The following is an 18,798-nucleotide window of genomic DNA, read 5'->3' as shown; positions in this document are numbered from 1 at the left end:
GCCATGCATACAAAGACTTGAACCACAGCCAATAAGTTCTGGCAGAACACTATGATCCTCCTGGAACAGGAATGGATGGCTGTTATGAAGCCACTTCCCACTCACCTTTCTAAGTCACCTGGGAGGCAGTCATGAGATAATGTTTCATTGGGCTCCCTCCTGGGTTCTGATGAAAGACAAGCTTTCTGCCCCACCCCCCTCAGAAGAGCTGCAGAATATATAACCCCTCAGCAGCATCTTTCATTGCAATCATCTGTCCCCTTGTATTTTGATGTTGTCCTTTTTGTCATATGGGACAAGGATCTTGGGAAGCTGGCACCTTTCGCTTGTTCTTCTTTTCACTGTCTATGTAATTAATAAACTGTCTAGGCCGGGCACGGTGGCTCAAGCCTGTTATCCTAGCACTCTGGGAGGCCGAGGCGGGCGGATTGCTCGAGGTCCGGAGTTCGAAACCAGCCTGATCGAGACCCCGTCTCTACTAAAAATAGAAAGAAATTAATTGACTAACTAAAATATATATATATATATATATATATATATATACAAAAAATTTGCCGGGCATGGTGGTGCATGCCTGTAGTCCCAGCTACTTGGGAGGCTGAGGCAGGAGGATCGCTTGAGCCCAGGAGATTGAGGTTGCTGTGAGCTAGACTGATGCCACGGCACTCACTCTAGCCAGGGCAACAAAAGTGAGACTCTGTCTCAAAACAAAACAAAACAAAACAAAACAAAACAAGGCCAGGCGCAGTGGCTCACGCCTGTAATCCTAGCTCCTGGGAGGCCGAAGTGGGCGGATTGCTCAAGGTCAGGAGTTCAAAACCAGCCTGAGCAAGAGCGAGACCCCGTCTCTACTATAAATAGAAAGAAATTAATTGGCCAACTGATATATATATATATAAAAAATTAGCCGGGCATGGTGGCGCATGCCTGTAGTCCCAGCTACTCGGGAGGCTGAGGCAGAAGGATCGCTCGAGCCCAGGAGTTTGAGGTTGCTGTGAGCTAGGCTGACGCCACGGCACTCACTCTAGCCTGGGCAACAAAGCGAGACTCTGTCTCAAAAAAAAAAAACAAACAAACAAACAAACAAAAAAAAAACTGTCTAAATCTAAAAGTGGCTATTTTACCTTTACTAGTTGAATCTGTCAGGCCTTGGCTTTATCTTGCATGTGTGAGTTTACATTTACTTCCTCTACAATCAGGTGTCCTCAAACTATGGCCCGCAGGCAACATGCGGCCCGAGGACATTTACCCCGCCTGCGAGGTGTTTTTGCAGCTGCTGCCTGTCCTGTTTGGCAGCCAACTCACCCCGGCCCACAGTGCGCATGTGTGGAACGTGCGCTGTGCTCTCCAATAGCCCTCCAACGGTCTGAGGGACAGTGAACTGGCCCCCTGTTTAAAAAGTTTGAGGACCCCTGCGAGTCTACATCAAAAGTCCTGACATTTTAAATTAAAAAAATTTATTTCCTCATTGGTTAAGAAATGAATTATATTACTATTAATATTTCATCACAAAGGTGCACAGTGGCTAGCCCAAATGTTAAGGGTGGATAACCCAAGGTAGCTCCAGCAGCCATTAAGTGGATTATAGGTATGGTGCCTGGAAGGCGCTAATCCACATCAAGGCAAGGAGTCATGAACTGGGGTGTGCACAGGCTGGAAGTCAGGGAGGGGAGCTGAAATCCTATGCAATAGGATAGGATTGGGACATAAACTCAATTTTTGCTGCAGAGAAGTGCCACAGCCTTCAGATTTTCAGAGTTGGGAACTCAAACAAATTTAGGAAAGTCAGCTCCTAGTCGAGGACACCTTGAAAACTCAAAAAATTACACCAAGCCAAAAAGTGGAAACAAGCCAAATACCATCCATCAATGGATGAATGAATACAGAGATTGTAGTATATCTCTACAGCAGACTATCATTCAGCCATAAAAGGGAATGAGATACCAATACATGCTACAACATTAAGGCTGAGCACAGAGGCTCACGCCTGTAATCCTAGCACTCTGGGGGGCTGAGGCAGGAGGATCGCTTAAGCTCAGGAGTTCGAGACCAGCCTGAGCAAGAGTGAGACCTGTCTCTACAAAAAATAGAGAAATTAGCCGAGCGTGGTGGCACACACCTGTAGTCCCAGCTATTCAGGAGGCCGAGGCAAGAGGATTGCTTGAGCCCAGAAGTTGGAGATTCCAGTGAGCTATGACAATGCCACTGCACTCTTGCCTGGGTGACAGAGAGATGATGTCCAAAAAACAAAACAAAACATGCTACGGCATTGAGGAACCTTACAAACATTATGCTAAGTGAAAGAAGCCTGTCACAAAGACCACATATTGAATGATTCCATTCGTATGCAATGTCCATAATAGGCAAATCCACAGAGATAGAAAGTAGATTAATGATCACCAGAGGCCAGGGGAGATGAGGGAATGAAGGTGACTGCTAAAGGATACCAGGTTTCTTTCTAGAGTGATGGTTGTGTAACTCTACAAATATACCAAAAGCCATTTAATTGTTAAATGGGAGAATTGTATAGTATACGACTAGATCTCCATAAAGTTGTTACTAAAAAAAGCAACAACAGGCCGGGCGCTGTGGCTCACGCCTGTAATCCTAGCTCTTGGGAGGCCGAGGCGGGCGGATTGCTCAAGGTCAGGAGTTCAAAACCAGCCTGAGCAAAGAGCGAGACCCCGTCTCTACTATAAATAGAAAGAAATTAATTGGCCAACTGATATATATATAAAAAATTAGCCGGGCATGGTGGCGCATGCCTGTAGTCCCAGCTACTCTGGAGGCTGAGGCAGGAGGATCACTCGAGCCCAGGAGTTTGAGGTTGCTGTGAGCTAGGCTGACGCCACGGCACTCACTCTAGCCTGGACAACAAAGTGAGACTCTGTCTCAAAAAAAAAAAAAAAAAAAAAAAAAAAAAGCAACAACAAAAAAAAACAGAACATTAAAATCACCTGACATCCACCCCCGCCCCATATGATACTGCATTTTGATATTCTATTCTCCTATTTAGAGGCCTATTAAGTTTACCAACCAGTAGTGCAAAAACAGCAAGCTAATCGCCCTGAGGACAAAAGTGAATTCACAAACACCAAGCACTGTTTTTGCCAGCCCTAAAAGCAGACAGCCTTCAGCTGGATAAACAGCAGAGACTAACTTCAGGCACAAGCCATTCTTTTATCTGTGCTGACAGATCTCAGATAGAAGGGTCAAAGGTGGAGAGAAACCCAGCTATAGCCCTGTGCAGCCAAAGTGTCATCTGGAGTCAACCCAACCCCCTCACACAAGTGACAGGAAGTACTAAATAATTAGCAGCATTCCCAGGTTCTCCTTGTTTGGCACCTTGTCTTTAATGATCTCCTCAAGATCTTACCAAGCCAGGGGCACCATTTGGCCTCAGGTGAGCAGAAGTACTTTTATTTTTTATGATAAGTACTTTTATTTTTTATGATGAATATTTTGATGTTGAAAATTCAAAAAAATAACATCACAAACATCCATGTACCCCACTCTTCAGAATTAAGAAATGTTCATATGTCATATTTGCTTCAAAGATTTTTTAAATGAAAAATGTCAGATACAAACTCCCATTCTTAACCTTCCCCAGTCCCTCGCCCTCCCTCTGCTAAGCAACCACTACCCTGAAATTGAAGCAAAGCCTTCTTTAATGTTCTTTTTTTTTTTTTTTTTTTGTTGGAAAGTGGACTTCTTTAATGTTATACATAATTTTAATACACACATACAAATGTAGGCATGTATCCCATGGTAACCTATAGTATTTTTGTGTGGTTTCTAATTTATAAAAATGACATCATATGAATCATATCATACATATCATTCTATGCTCAACTCTGCTTTTGAGTTATCCATATTGATCCACCATAAACGGCTTGCGCGTTCATGATGACTGTTGTAAGTATTTCATTACATGAATATATCATGATTTCTTTACCCTGTGATGGACATTTAACATGCTTCTGAATTTTTGATTTTACAAACAAAGCTGCAAAGGACATTTTTGTGAATGTGTGCAGCCATTACTTTAATAATCAGAAAGATGTCTGTTTTAATGCAACCTAGAGAAACAATAGGATGAGGGTAGAGGAAGATCCTAGAGTGATCCCACAGAAAACTTTCCCTGGGATGCCCTCAGGAAACCACAAGCACCCTCATCCCTCACTCCCAACTCCCGTAACATCCAGAGGCAAACCTCAGGGAGCTGAGCGTACCTTTGTCTACAAGTCAGTAGCGGGTTATCAGCTAGGGACCCAGTGCTGAGAGAGGAAGTAGAGGCGGATATCAAAAGTGAGGACCCGGCCGGGCGCGGTGGCTCACGCCTGTAATCCTAGCACTCTGGGAGGCCGAGGCGGGCGGATTGCTCAAGGTCAGGAGTTCAAAACCAACCTGAGCGAGACCCCGTCTCTACCATAAAAACAGAAAGAAATTAATTGGCCAACTAATATATATATATATAAAAATCAGCCGGGCATGGTGGCTTGTGCCTGTAGTCCCAGCTACTCGGGAGGCTGAGGCAGCAGGATCACTTGAGCCCAGGAGTTTGAGGTTGCTGTGAGCTAGGCTGACGCCACGGCACTCACTCTAGCCTAGGCAAGAAAGCGAGACTGTCTCAAAAAAAAAAAAAAAAAAAAAAAAAAAGTGAGGACCCAAGGCCGGGCGCGGTGGCTCACGCCTGTAATCCTAGCACTCTGGGAGGCCGAGGCGGGCGGATTGCTCAAGGTCAGGAGTTCAAAACCAGCCTGAGCGAGACCTCGTCTCTACCATAAAAATAGAAATTAATTGGCCAACTAATATATATAATATAAAAATCAGCTGGGCATGGTGGCTCGTGCCTGTAGTCCCAGCTACTCGGGAGGCTGAGGCAGCAGGATCACTTGAGCCCAGGAGTTTGAGGTTGCTGTGAGCTAGGCTGACGCCACGGCACTCACTCTAGCCTAGGCAAGAAAGCGAGACTCTGTCTCAAAAAAAAAAAAAAAAAAGTGAGGACCCAGAGCCAAAGAGGGGTACAAAATAGGAAGGGGTATTAAAAGACCCCAAAATATTATGTTGGACAGGATGCATTTGGCAAGCCATCCTTTTATCTTCTGCTCGTGATTCTCTTGCTGTTGTTGTTTTTTAAAATTGTAAAATGTAATAAATACATGCACACTGTTAAAATTCAGAGTTCCAAAGGGTATGCAATGAAAAGTAAGTCTTCCTCCTAACTCTCACCTCCAGAGCCCAAAACCCCTTCAGAAGCAGCTATTGTCGCCAATTTTTTGTGTGTCCTCCCAGATATTTTATGAATATACCAACATATATATAGATGCATACATACCCTACACTCTTTCTTTTAAAAAAATTTTTAATCTTTTTCTTTTTTTTGAGATGGAATCTTGTTGTGTCACTCAGACTAGAGTGCAGTGGTGGCATCATAGCTCATTGCAACCTCAAACTCCTGGGCTGGAGCAATCTTCCTGCCTTAGCTTCCCAAGTAGCTAGGACTACAGGCATGAGCTAATTTTTTCTATTTTTTGTAGTGATGGGGTTCTTGCTTTTGCTCTTGCTAGTCTGGAACTCCTGGGCTCAAGCGATCTTGACCTCACAAAGTGCTTAGGATTACAGGCATGAGCCACTGTGCCCGGCCCCATAGTCTTTCTTTATCCATAAAATGATGGCATATTACATAGTTTTACATCTTACTTTCTTCCCATCTCTTAGCAAGCAATTCATATTAATACAATATATCTATCCCTAATATTTTTAATGGTTGCATAAAAATACATCATATGAATGTACCATTATTTAATTAGTCCACTACTAGGTGATATTTAAGTCATTCTAATCTTCCCCAACCACAAATGATGCTATCTTCAATATTTCTGAAAATTTCTTTGACCACAGGAATTTATCTGTAAGATAAAACTCAGGCAGTGAAATTGCTAAATTGGTATCACATACATTTTTGGCCTTAATACATAGTTCCAAATTTTCTACCCCTGAGGATTCAGGGCAATGCACCCAGTTCTGCCACAGCCTCAATGACATCCTACAGATGTCTGCTAGATGACACCAGAAAACACTCAAGCCCAGTCACAGTAACTAAAAGATTATCTCTGGAAGGCTTGATGACAACATGAGTGCTGGGGAAGAAATCTATCTAATCAAAGGTGTTAGCCAAACTGAAGAAAGAATGTGTTAACAGAATGAGATGGTCTCACACGTAGAAGACTGAAACAGGATCCACACCTTTCACCTCTCACAAAAATCAACTCATGTTGGATAACAGATTTAAACCTAAGGCATGAAACTACAAGAATTCTAGAGTAAAACACTGGAAATACTGTTCTAGACAGTGGCCTAGGCAAAGAATTTATGAAAAACACCCCAAAGGCAATCACAGCAGCAACAAAAATAAATAAATAGGACAAGATCAAATTAAAAAGCTTCTGCACAGCCAAAGAAACTATCACAAGAGCAAACAGACAACCTACAGAATGGAAGAAAATATTTGCATGGTACACATCCGATAAAGGGCTGATAACTAGAATCTATTTAGAACTCAGGAAAATCAGCAAGAAAAAATCAAACAACCTTATCAAAAAATGGGCAAAGGACATGAACAGAAACTTCTCAAAAGAAGACAGAATAATGGCCAACAAACATATGAAAAAATGTTCAACATTTCTAATCATCAGGGAAATGCACATCAAAACCACAATGAGATATCACTTATCTCCAGTGAGAATGGCCTTTATGAAAAAGTCCCAAAACAATAAATGCTGGTATAGATGCGGAGAGATAGGAACACTCATACACTGCTGGTGGGACTGCCAACTAGTACAACCTCTGTGGAAAGCAATATGGAGATACCTTAAAGAGATACAAGTAGAGCTACCATTTGATCCAGCAATCCCATTACTGGGCATCTACCCAAAAGAACAAAAGACATTCTTTAAAAAAAGACATCTGCACTAGAATGTTCATAGCAGCACAAAACTACCCAAGTGCCCATCAATACATGAGTGGATTAATAAAATGTGGTGTATGTATACCATGGAGTACTATTCAGCTATAAGAAACAATGGTGATATAGCACTTCTTGTATTTTCCTGGATAGAGCTGGAACCCATTCTATTAAGTGAAGTGTCCCATGACACTTCACTTAAGCACCACATGTACTCACCAGAAAATCTGTTTTACTGATCAACACCTAAGTGGACATACAGGAATAACATTTATTGGGCCTCGGGCAGATGGGAGGGAGGAGGAGGAGGAGGCAGGTACACACATACATAACGAGTGTGATGTGCACCGTCTGGGGATGGACACGCTTGAAGCTCTGACTCGGGTTGGGGGTATGGGGGGGCAAGAGCAATATATGTAACCTAAACATTTGTACTCCAATAATATGCTGAAATAAAAAAAAAAAAAGAATGATGTGGTCTCTACAAAATCTATAAGAGGGGAGACAAACAGCAAGAAACTACCCAAAGGAGAGAGATACTTAACCTAATGGAGAGGCACCAGAGAAGCACATTCAATCAGGTTTCTCCAAGGCCTAGACAGAATTTCCTTCCATAAAATTCTACTCCTCGGTTCTGGGTCCTGGCACACCAAGCAGTCCAATAATGTAATTACTAATTTCTCTCCCTAAACACCTGAATCCCAGGAAACGGGTTTAGTGGATTAAAGATGGCCACAGATTCTTTGACATGCCTCCCATTAAGAGGTGAGGTCTATGTCTTCTGTAGAATCTCTGTGGCTCTCTAACTGCTTTGATGAGTGGAATACAGTGGACATGATGCTGGGCCAGTTTCCAGGCCCAGGCCTTAAAAAAAAGGCAACTTTCACTTTCTGTTTCTAAGAACATTCAATCTGGGGGAAGCCAGCACCAGGTAAGAAGTTGGACTTATCCTACAACTATCGTGCTGTAAGGAAGCCCAAGCAGCCACATAAAGAGAGAAGAGAATATCAGCTGTTCTGGCCAAACCCAGCCCAGGCACCAAATATGCCATCGAAGAAGCTATCTTGGCCATTCCAGCCCCAGCAGATGTGACAAGCCAGCCAAAACCAGATTTGAGGCCCAGGCATATGGTCCCACGTGAGCAATCCTAGCCATCTTCAGCCATTCAAGCTGAAGCCCTATGCCATTGTGGGGCAGAAATAAGCCATTTCCACTGTGTCCTGCCCAAATTCCTGACTGTCAAAATTATGAATAGAACAAAATGTTCGTTGTTTTAATCCACCATGATTTGGGTTAGTTTGTTATGCAGCAACAGATAACTAACTGTGTGATGGAGTATTATGATCCTTGGGAGGTTTGATCTCTGGTCTTAGTTTGTTTTATGCTGCTATAACAGAATACCTAAGGCTGGGCAATGTATAAAGGACAGAGACTTATTTCTTATAGTTCTGGAAGTCCAAGGTCAAGAAATTCGTATCTGGAGAGAGCCTTTTTGCTGCATCCTCCCATGGTGGAAGGCAGAAAGGCAAGAAAACATGTGGTGGGTGGGTGTGGGGCTGAACCCATCCTTTTATCAGGAACCTACATCCTCAATAACTAACCCACTCCAGCTATACCACGCGCAGCTCCTCCCCTGTGGCTAAGACTGTGCCTGACATGGGGTGGGGGTGCAGCGGGGGACAGAGGTGGGAAAAACATAGGCAGCCCTCAGAGCTTCACAGCACAATCTCCAAGCCTTATAAACAGATGATGACAAGAAACATGACACATGAAATGACAAATATGTGCACAGGGCATTGGGGGGCACAGGAAGGCCCACCAATTCAGGTAGTCCACAATAAGAGCTACACAGTAGATATCACATCATTCTCAGGATCACCATCCTTGAAAGATGCAAAGTTAATATAAATTTATGTATCAATTTAACATGTTCATATTTCATTTTTCTAGTACTCTTGACATTATTTTCATTAGGAAGGAGAAAGTCACTGCATTTATGGAGTAGTACAACTTTTACATGTTTCTGTTTCTACCCCATTAACCTAAGCTGATTTTATTGCTTTTATGTGTGCTAATGTAGTTTTTGACAAGTGAGAGTAGAGGGGACATTGTAGTTGGCTGCCTCTACACCCATTCCTCCTCCCCTTTGTGTGGTAGCCACCTGATTTGGGTGGGAGGGACCCCCAACCCCAACTTTAGGAGTGAGCCTGCATGTAGCTAAGCTGATTAGGGTATGTCCATCTCCTGCTGGCCACTATGATGGGTTCAGGGATAGGCAGTTTACCCAGGCCAAGCCAGGCAACCAACTTCTACAAGAAGGAGGGCCCAGAGAGCTGCAGAAAAACAAAGATGTTGCTTTGATAACTTCATAAATCTCTAAAGCAAATTACATCTAAAGGATACTCAACTATGGGAGTTTTCCTTTCTATAAGATAATAAAGCTGGCTGCTTTATAGTTTCAGCCAGTCTAAGTGGCCACCAAACAAATTCTAACTGATACAAAGTGAGTGGGTCACTGAAACACACTCTTACCCTCAATAAGGCTATTAACTGTGTTTTATAGATGTACAACACTCACTCTTTATTAACTCATATCGGCCACATGTAGTGGGGAGGACTAATAATGTTTTTTCCATGGGACAATCCAAGTTCATGTGATCTAAGATGTTTGGGATACAAGGACTGAAACCTATCTTAAATCTCAGCCCTAGGCTCTCCTTTCAAAGGCCATACATTCCTAGTTTTCTCCTGCTTCCTCTTCCTCCTCTAAGGCCATCTAGAATTTCTCTGATAATTGCTACTATAGAGATAATCCTGAGCAAATCTCCCCCCTGAAAAATTCTGGTCCTCACCCTTGGGGCAGTCACTGGGCCCCTTACATTTGTAAAGGTTAAATCAAGCATGGAAAGTTAACAAGATTCTGGTTTCTTGGCTAGAGTAGCTAGGGCCACAGGGAGTGATTTTTAAACCATCTCTCAAGATGTACCTGCCCCTCCAGAATCATGAACCCAACAGGCAAGGTCCCAGGAGACCCTGTCCCACCTGGGCAGGTACAGAGGATGCAGCCCTGCTTGTGGTCAGTTTTGCCCTTCACACCCTCATAGTCATTTTCCCCTCATCCTCAGCTTCCAGTCTGGCTTTCTGTGGAACATGGCTCCAATCTTCTCCATCCTACATGCTGCCACGCCGAGCACCCATCACCTGAGACCCTCTGCGCCTCTCCTACCACTTATGCCACAACCTGGACAGTGGTTCTCACAGGCATCTTCATTACCCCCTGACTGCTCAAGAGCCCACCTCTGCCCCTCTGAGGAACCTGGGCCCTTAGCCTGGTCTTGAAGGCTTTTCTCAAGGGCCTGCCCTGTCCCCAGTCCCCACAGTTCCTCTACAGCACAGACATGAGCCCTAAAGACAGTTGGCCAATCCAACCCAAGACCTGCCTCCTCCTCCTATCAGTCACTGAGAGGACAGCCAAATGTCCCTGCAGAGAGCACCAATGGATCAAAAGCCCCATCCTTTCCCCAACCTTAGAGCAGCTTCTTTCCCCAGAGTCCTCTGTCCAAAGTTAACTGTTTATTGATCTATTCACTTCTTTGCTCTCCATCTTCCTCAAAGGAGCATATAAGCCCCATGAGGGCAGGGGTAGGAGCCTCATCTCATGGAATCCCAGCACTTGGAACCATGCCCAGGACATAGTAGGTGCATTCATATTTGTTGAGCATCATTAGAAAGACAGAGGCCACATGAATCCCTTTGGTTCATTTCCTAAAACCTCTCCAACTTAACAAACATTGGTCAACATTGGGTTTCTTCCAGCCTCTGTCAGCTGGCAGTGGGCTATCCCTGGCCCATCTCTGTGTTCCACTGGGTAAATCCTTCCGATTGGACATTGATGCCTTCATAACAGAAATGCACCCTCTCCTTACTACCTATGATTTTGCTTTCACTCCCTGAGAAGCAATACTGGGGTTCCCCCTCACTGCTCCCAGGGGAAAACCTTGCAAATTTTTAAGAGGCCTCTGTACTCCTCCCAAAGTTATTTCCTCCAGAAGTAGTTTGTGGTCGCTAATACCGCCACACAATTAAAGAGCGATTCTGTAACGTCTGCCATTCTCTTCCCAAGACAGCGCCCTCCTCTCCCAACGTCTCTCCACTTTTAAGTCCAGCCTCCAAGTCACCTTGTTGCCGGTGTCCTCCTGATTCATACCGCTCACTGGCCTGCTCATTTGGGCCCAAGGGTTCTGTCTGCACTTTGCACATTGTCCCTACAGATATCCAATTTGTAGCCATAGACTCAGTGAGTCCCCAGTTCAGTTCCCGTATCCTTCACTTTTTGTCCAACACCCCCTCCACCTCCAGCCTCTCCGTCCCCGTGCCCAGCCCCATCTCCAGGTCGCAAGGCTCACGCTGGGTTACCTGGAGCCGGTGCAGGCGCAGAGCGTAGCCTTGCACAAACAGCTGAAACAAGAAGCGCAGCTGCCCAACACTTGGAAGCTCCTCTGGGCTTCGGAGTCGCCGCCTGCCGCCAGGCCTGGCTACGGGAGCCTCGGCTGCCTGATCTGCGGGCAGGGCGGCAGGGATAGCGGCCTTGGTTCTGGCCCTGCGCGGGCAGAGGCCACGGCCGGCCGCCCGCATCCCCAGCAGCGCCCACCTCAGCCTGGCGCAGGCCAGCGCAGCCATGGGTCGCACTCGCCTCTGGTCGGAGCGCGGAGCTCCTGGACCAGCGCGGGAGCTCAGCAGGGCAGGGGCGGGTTTAAAGGCCGGGGTGGCTCGGGGCGGGTCCAGAGGAGCCTCTTCCTGGTCACTTTTCTACGCGGCCCTCACCCTCTCCAAAGCAGGGTCTAAAGAACACACAGGAGCCACCTGCTCCAGCTGGAAGCCCCCGGCGCGGGGGAGGGCCGGAGATGGACAGGGTGACTTCGGGAGACCCACAGCGCTCCGACCATGGCCGCCGCCGACGCCCCAGCCCGCGCTCCCGCGGACTAGCAAGAACTTTTTTTGTCTGAACTCTGGGGGGCGGGAATGCAGCGAAGTTCTTGGAAGCCCAGACGGTTTCCAAGACGCGGAGGCCTCACCCAGGGAGCCGCCGGCCGGCCTGCCGGATCGCCACCCGAGAGAGAGCGCCACAGCCCCCGCCCGGTGGCTCTCGCGTCCCTGCGGCGGAGGCCGAACTGCCCGCTGGCTTTTCCTGATAGCCTCCGGGCTGATCCCGGCGTCCGAGGGCTGAGCGAGGCCACAGGCATCTGATTCCTGGAAAGGTGAAGCTGAACAAACAGACTTAAGGATTAGTGGTTTGGGGGTTTTGCTTTGTTTTTTTTCCGGCATATTATGGGGGTACAGATTTTAAGGTTTCAATAAATGCCCATTTCCCCCCCTCCCCCCTGCTTTGTTTTTCTAAATGCAATTCTCCCCCACACGCCCTTTCCTGCCCAGTCTGCTAAGGCAGGGTGTTTAAACTGCAGGTGGAGACCAGATTTAGTGGGTTGTGACCAGAGTTATTTTTAATAAAATGAAAATAATAAAATAGTACAGAAAACTTATTGCAAGAAGAAATGGCATTGTCTCATGAATCCTCTGTTTCACGTATATACAAAGTATAGTTTTCAAAAAGTTAAATACATGACTCATGCAAATATAAAATAAACACAGCTTCAGAGATTATCCAATGCATGAATGAAGGACCCAGCTGGATGGTAAATCTGGTTTTAAGAGCATTGGAAGAATGGGTTATCTGTAGGCAGCCAGAGGGGAAAAGAGCACCTTAAATTCAAACTTGACTGACTCCTAAGCGGCTGGGTGTGGATTTCTTTTTATTTATCCTAGGGTTGCTAATTTCTTGAATCTGTGGCTGAATGTCTTTCATCAGTTTGGAGAGTTTTTTTTGCCATTATCTGTTCAAACATTACTTCTCCCCATTCTTTCTCTTATCCTAGGACTTCTAGGATTTGGGTCCCTTTCAAATAGCTAGTTTACAGGTAGCTTAATACCTTGAACAGTGTTTCACTATGTTGCTTGGGCTGGTCTTGAACTCCTGGCCTCCAGGGATCCTCCCACCTTGGCCTTCCAAGGTGCTGGGATTACAGGTATGAGGCACCAAAGGCCTGATTTTATCTCTGACAGTTGCCTGAAGACACTAGCAATCCAGGAGCACCTTAGTGCAATTTCAGGAGTGAGATGTGAGATGCTTTGAAGCTGAGCTGCAATTCATTGGAGGGCTAGTGTATTTCCCATCCTTAATCCTTTTAGGTTCCAACCCCAAGTTCAGACATGAGAGATCATGGACTCCAGCTTTTCTTCTCCCAGCCACGTGAGGGTCTATCAGCTTTTCAGCTTCCTCTTCTGAAAATGGGAAATGGAAATGTCATTAATAAGAAAGTGTTCCCAAATGATTAATTTACCTCTAGATTTCTGCCTTCCAGTTTTTGCGAGGTATAACTCAAAACAACACACTCTAATCTTGCAATGACGAAGCCCCGAGGTATGTTGAAAGTTGTTGTATATCAACATGTATAGAGCTGTATCATTCTTTTTGAAAGCCACAAATGGGCTGGGCATGGTGGCTCATGCCTGTAATCCTAGCACTCTGGGAGGCTGAAGAGGGAGAATCATTTAAGCTCAAGAGTTCAAGACCAGCCTGAGCAAGAGCGAGACCCCATCTCTACTAAAAATAAAAAGAAATTATCCAGACAAGAAAAAATTAGCCGGGCATGGTGATGCACACCCCAATTACCCAGGAGGCTGAGGCAGAAGGATCGCTTGAGCCCAGGAGTTTGAGGTTGCTGTGAACTAGGCTGACACCATGTCTGTCACTCTAGCCCGGGCAACAGAGCGAAACTCTGTCTCAAAAAACAAACAAACAAAAAGCTAAACACACATTATTCCAGTGCATGGATTAACCATAATTTATTTCATCAGTATCCTACTGATTTACATTTATGTTGTTTCCAACATTTTCTTTATCTATATAAATGATGCTGCAATAAATATCTTTCTATATTTGTAATTTTGCACATGTGCAAATATGTGTGTGCGATAAATCTCTAATAGTAGAATTGCTGGTTCAAAAGACAGGTACATCTAAAAGTACCTGCCCTTGAACCATGTTTGAGAGTTTGTTTCCCTATACTCTCCACTACATAATGGTATCAAACTTTTGATCTTTGTCAATCTTATAGGTAAGAATTTTTTTTTTTTATTTTATTTTTATTTTATTTTATTTTTTTAATTTTTTTAATTTTTTTAAGACTAGTCAAGTGCAGTAGTGAGGAGGGGGGAAAGTAGTAGAACAAGGAGTTCAATCTGTAACTGACTGTGAACAATCACGTGAGATAACTCACTACCTTCGGACCAGCCAGAATTTTTTTTTTAATTAATTAATTTTTTTTGACACAGAGTCTCGCTTTGTTGCCCAGGCTAGAGTGAGTGCCATGGCGTCAGCCTCACTCACAGCAACCTCAAACTCCTGGGCTCAAGCGATCCTCCTGCTTCAGCCTCCCAAGTAGCTGGGACTACAGGCATGCGCCACCATGCCCGGCTAGTTTTTTCTATATATATTAGTTGGCTAATTAATTTCTTTCTATTTATAGTAGAGACGGGGTCTTGCTCTTGCTCAGGCTGGTCAGAAATTTTTTTTAATGTAGTTTTGATTTGCCTTCATCTTATATGTAAATTTGAACATTTTTGTATATGTTTAAGAGCCATTTTAATTTCTCTTCTATGAATTCCATCATGTTTTCATTTTATTTTATTCACTTATTTTTAAAGTTTTCTTCAAATTATAAAAACAATTTTTGCTTCTTGTTGGGTAAAATAAAAAACCAGCTACATGGTATTCTGAGAGACACTTTGAAGTCAAAATATCTTAGAATGACTGAAAATACGGGAATGACTAAAGATATACCAAACAAATGCAATAAAAATAAAATAGGAGGCATGCACAGTAGCTTGCACCTATAATCCCAGTTCTTTGGGAGGCTGAGGCCAGGAGTTCAAGATCACCCTAAGCAACATAGTGAGACCCCCATCTCCACAAAAAAATTAAAAATTAGCCGGGTGTGGTGGGGTGTGCCTAATGTACTCTTAGCTACTGGGGAGGCTGAGGCAGGAGGATTGCCTGAGCCTAGAAGTTTGAGGTTGCAGTGAGCTGTGATGACGCCACTGCACTCTAACCTGGGCAACAGAGCGAGACCCTATTTCCAAAATAAATAAATTAATTAATAAGATAAAATAGAAGTGAAATATTAAAATCAAACTAAATCCAAGGCAATTAAATATTTCAAATTTACAAAAGGTACCATCCATCAAGAATATATAATAGTCATGAATCTTTATGTACCTAACAACAGATCCTCAAAATATAAAACAGAAGTTGTTAGAAATACAAGAAAATTTGAAAAATCCATGAATCTATAATACTTTTGGGATACTTGAATGTGCTTGTCTCAGAATTTAACAAATCAAGTAGATAAAAATAATTAAGGCTATAGAGAATTTTAAAACAAAATTAATAAATTAATAAACAGAGACTAAATATTTTTCAAAAATACACATGGAACATTCAGAAAAATAAACAAGTATTAGATCATCAAAAATATTTCAATAATTCTAAAAGGTAGAATATACACACTCTCACCACAATGTAATAACGTTATAATTATATAATTATAATTTAACAACAAAAGAATGACTCCTTTCAAAACACAAAAATACCCAACTTTTTTTTTTTTGAGACAAAGTCTTGTTCTGTTGCCCAGGCTAGAGTGCTGTGGCATCAGTCTAGCTCACAGCAACCTCAAACTCCTGGGTTCAAGTGGTCCTCCTGCCTCAACCTCCCAAGTAGCTGCAACTACAGGTGCAGGACACCATGCCCGCTAATTTTTTGTTTCTATTTTAAGTTGGCCAGCTAATTTTTTCTATTTTTAGTAGAGATGGGGTCTCACTCTTGCTCAGGCTGATGTCAAACTCCTGACCAAACTTCAAGTGATCCTCCCTCCTGAGCCTCCCAGAGTGCTAGGATTACAGTCATGAGCCACTGACCCTGGCCCCAACTATTTACATGTAAATAAAAACACCTTTCTATATGACTTTTAGGTCAAAAAGGAAATCAAAATGGAAATTATAAACAGTTTGGAAATGAACAACAACAACAGAAACAATGTATTGAATCTTGTTGGGAATGGGCAAAATATTATCAGGTAAAAATGTGTAGATTGAGTGTATTTATTAGGAAACAAGAAAGCTTCGTTAAGCAGCCAGTTTTTTAAAAAAGGTTAAAAAATATACAATACCAAGAAAATGAACCCAGAGAGGGGGGAAAAAGCATTTCCTTTTCTCACAAAAGGATTCCAAAGGAAAGCAAGCTGCTGGCATTTGTCCCTTAGGCCAGTCTCCTTACAATTCCACAAACACGTGAGAAAGAAATAGCCCTCAAACAGTGAAAACTGTCCTGTCATTATCAGTTTATCAGTTAGGCCTTAGTGTCACCAGGAGCTGGTCTGGCACTCCCAGCTTGGCTTTGGTGTTCTCCTGTTCAACATAACTCATTTCACAGTACACCAACATCAGACAGGAACACTGTGCTAGTCAGCTTGAGCTGCTATAACAAAACACCATAAACTAAGGTGGCTTAAGTGAAATGTGATAAACAAAATGGTGTCACTCTGGTTCAGAGCACTAAAATGGAGTCGGGAAGCCATTCTAAGGACTGCCTGCACGACCTGCAACCTTGCACAACAGGGACTTGCCTGGAATTTTTAAGCTGGCCCAAACCTCCATGACTACAACATCTTGGAAAACAGTTGAATTTGGCCAGCAACGCAACTCTTTTTTTTTTTTTTTTTTTTTGAGACAGAGTCTCGCTTTGTTGCCCAGGCTAGAGTGAGTGCCGTGGTGTCAGCCTAGCTCACAGCAACCTCAAACTCCTGGGCTGGAGTGATCCTTCTGCCTCAGCCTCCCAGGTAGCTGGGACTACAGGCATGCGCCACCATGCCCGGCTAATTTTTTTATATATATATCAGTTGGCCAATTAATCTCTTTCTATTTATAGTAGAGACGGGGTCTCGCTCTTGCTCAGGCTGGTTTTGAACTCCTGACCTTGAGCAATCCGCCCGCCTCGGCCTCCCAAGAGCTAGGATTACAGGCGTGAGCCACAGCGCCCGGCCTAGCAACGCAACTCTTAAACTGCGAAAAGCAGTGAACCATGGACTCATATTAGGCCAGTTTTCTCCACCAGTGATAATTCTTTCAAAAACACTTATGTAATCACCCTCAGTGTCCTTTTAAAAATCCCTATTTCCCTTTCCTTTCTCAAAACACAATTTGGCTTCTAGCCAAATCTGTGTCTCCCAAATTGCAATTCCTAAGACTCCAATAATCACTTTTTCTTACAAAAAAAAAGAAAAAGAAAATCATCCATGATCTTGCAAAATGTATATAAAGCAACAAAGTGAAATACTCCATTGTATCTTTTCCACTTACATCCCTCAAAATGAAGTACTGTTCATAGTTCAGGGCATATTCTTCCACTTCCATATTATTCCATGTTTATATAAACCTTTTTCCACCTACAGTTAAAAAAAATCATGTTGATACTCTAATGTGAATCCTTTTAAATACAAAGGCTGATGGTTTTTAAAAATATGCTTATTGACCATTTCTATTTCTTCTATGAATTCTTTAGTCATACCCTTTGATTTATTTTTCAGTTGGATCATTTGTCTTTTCTAATTGTTTTGCTGGTATTCTTTTTCTATTTAAAGATTCACCTTTGTTTGTTATATGTATTACAAATATTTTCTCCTGGTAGTTTGTCCCCTATCTCCCCACTATATTTAGGGTGACTTTTGTTAATTTTTCTGTGCTCCAATCTGGCATTTTTTTTTTATGGTTTCTGGGTTTCATATCTTGCTTAGGACTATCCCAAGATTATTATGGGGAAAATCTCCTATATTTCACTTTATCTTTGAAAGTTTCATTTTTCATATGCTACATTTTTTTCACAGTTAGCAATTCAATCCATCTGGACTTTATTTTTGTTTTTGGTGTGACCTAGAGTCTTCTCTTAGCCAAATCACATCTAATTATTACACCACCATTTATTAAATAATGGCTCAGGAGTTCGCTGGATTGGTGTCCCCAACTCCTATCTTAGGAGGAGCATTCTTTAAATTACGGGACTTAGCAGGAGATCCATTTCACTCCAGAACATTCTTTTGGTGCCATGTTGCTCTCAGCATCTGGCTCTGGGTCATCCTCTGATGCTGAATGACTGCCTGGAGCTCCTGGAGCTCAGGTTCTCAAGTCCTCCCGAGGTCACCCTCCATCTTCACTGGAGGCCAGGAGGAAATGGGAAGGAACAGACCCTTCTGCCCCCTTGCCACTCCACCTCTTTAGTGTTCCCAAGACCCACACACCAGACAGCACACGTCCCTTTACCAAAAGGTTAGGACACTATCAGAAGCAATCACTGGGAGGAGCAAACATGTTAACTCTCACTCTCCCTTCAGGTTGCACAAGGGTAGCAGCTGGTGGCCTTGACCTTCAGGACCCTGTGCTTCAGATGCTTCCCTGGAAGCTTTTCTAGCCAGGTTCTCTAGCACTTTGGTTTGCTCTGTGTCCCCCTTGCATCCTCCTCAAGTGTCTAGATGGAGAAACTCCACCTCCCTTGTTCAGGAAAACTCTGCTTCTTCCCCACCAAAGGAGCCTTCAAATGAGGTTCTGAGTCAGTGCGACAGCTTCGCTGGACCGTGAGTTTCAAGCCAACAGTCCCATGGCACCGAAGGCATCTGACTCCTGGGAGATGCAGATGAGGAACCTCAGGTTCTTGTTTAATT

General features: G+C 43.6%; 1 protein-coding gene across 1 annotated transcript in view; it reads right to left on the bottom strand.

Moving 5' to 3' along the window:
* CYP27A1 (cytochrome P450 family 27 subfamily A member 1) overlaps positions 1-12,184 on the bottom strand; it is a 37,980-nt gene extending 25,796 nt beyond the window's left edge. Inside the window, exon 1 of the mRNA XM_012740285.3 lies at positions 11,384-12,184. Within this exon, the coding sequence (XP_012595739.2) occupies positions 11,384-11,647 (264 nt within the window). The 5' untranslated portion in view covers positions 11,648-12,184. The remainder of the gene's footprint in view (positions 1-11,383) is intronic.
* Between the last annotated feature and the right edge of the window lie 6,614 nt (positions 12,185-18,798).

The sequence above is a fragment of the Microcebus murinus genome, chromosome 8 (assembly GCF_040939455.1).
Source record: "Microcebus murinus isolate Inina chromosome 8, M.murinus_Inina_mat1.0, whole genome shotgun sequence".
NCBI lineage: Eukaryota > Metazoa > Chordata > Mammalia > Primates > Cheirogaleidae > Microcebus > Microcebus murinus.
This window is presented reverse-complemented; position numbering and strand designations above follow the sequence as displayed.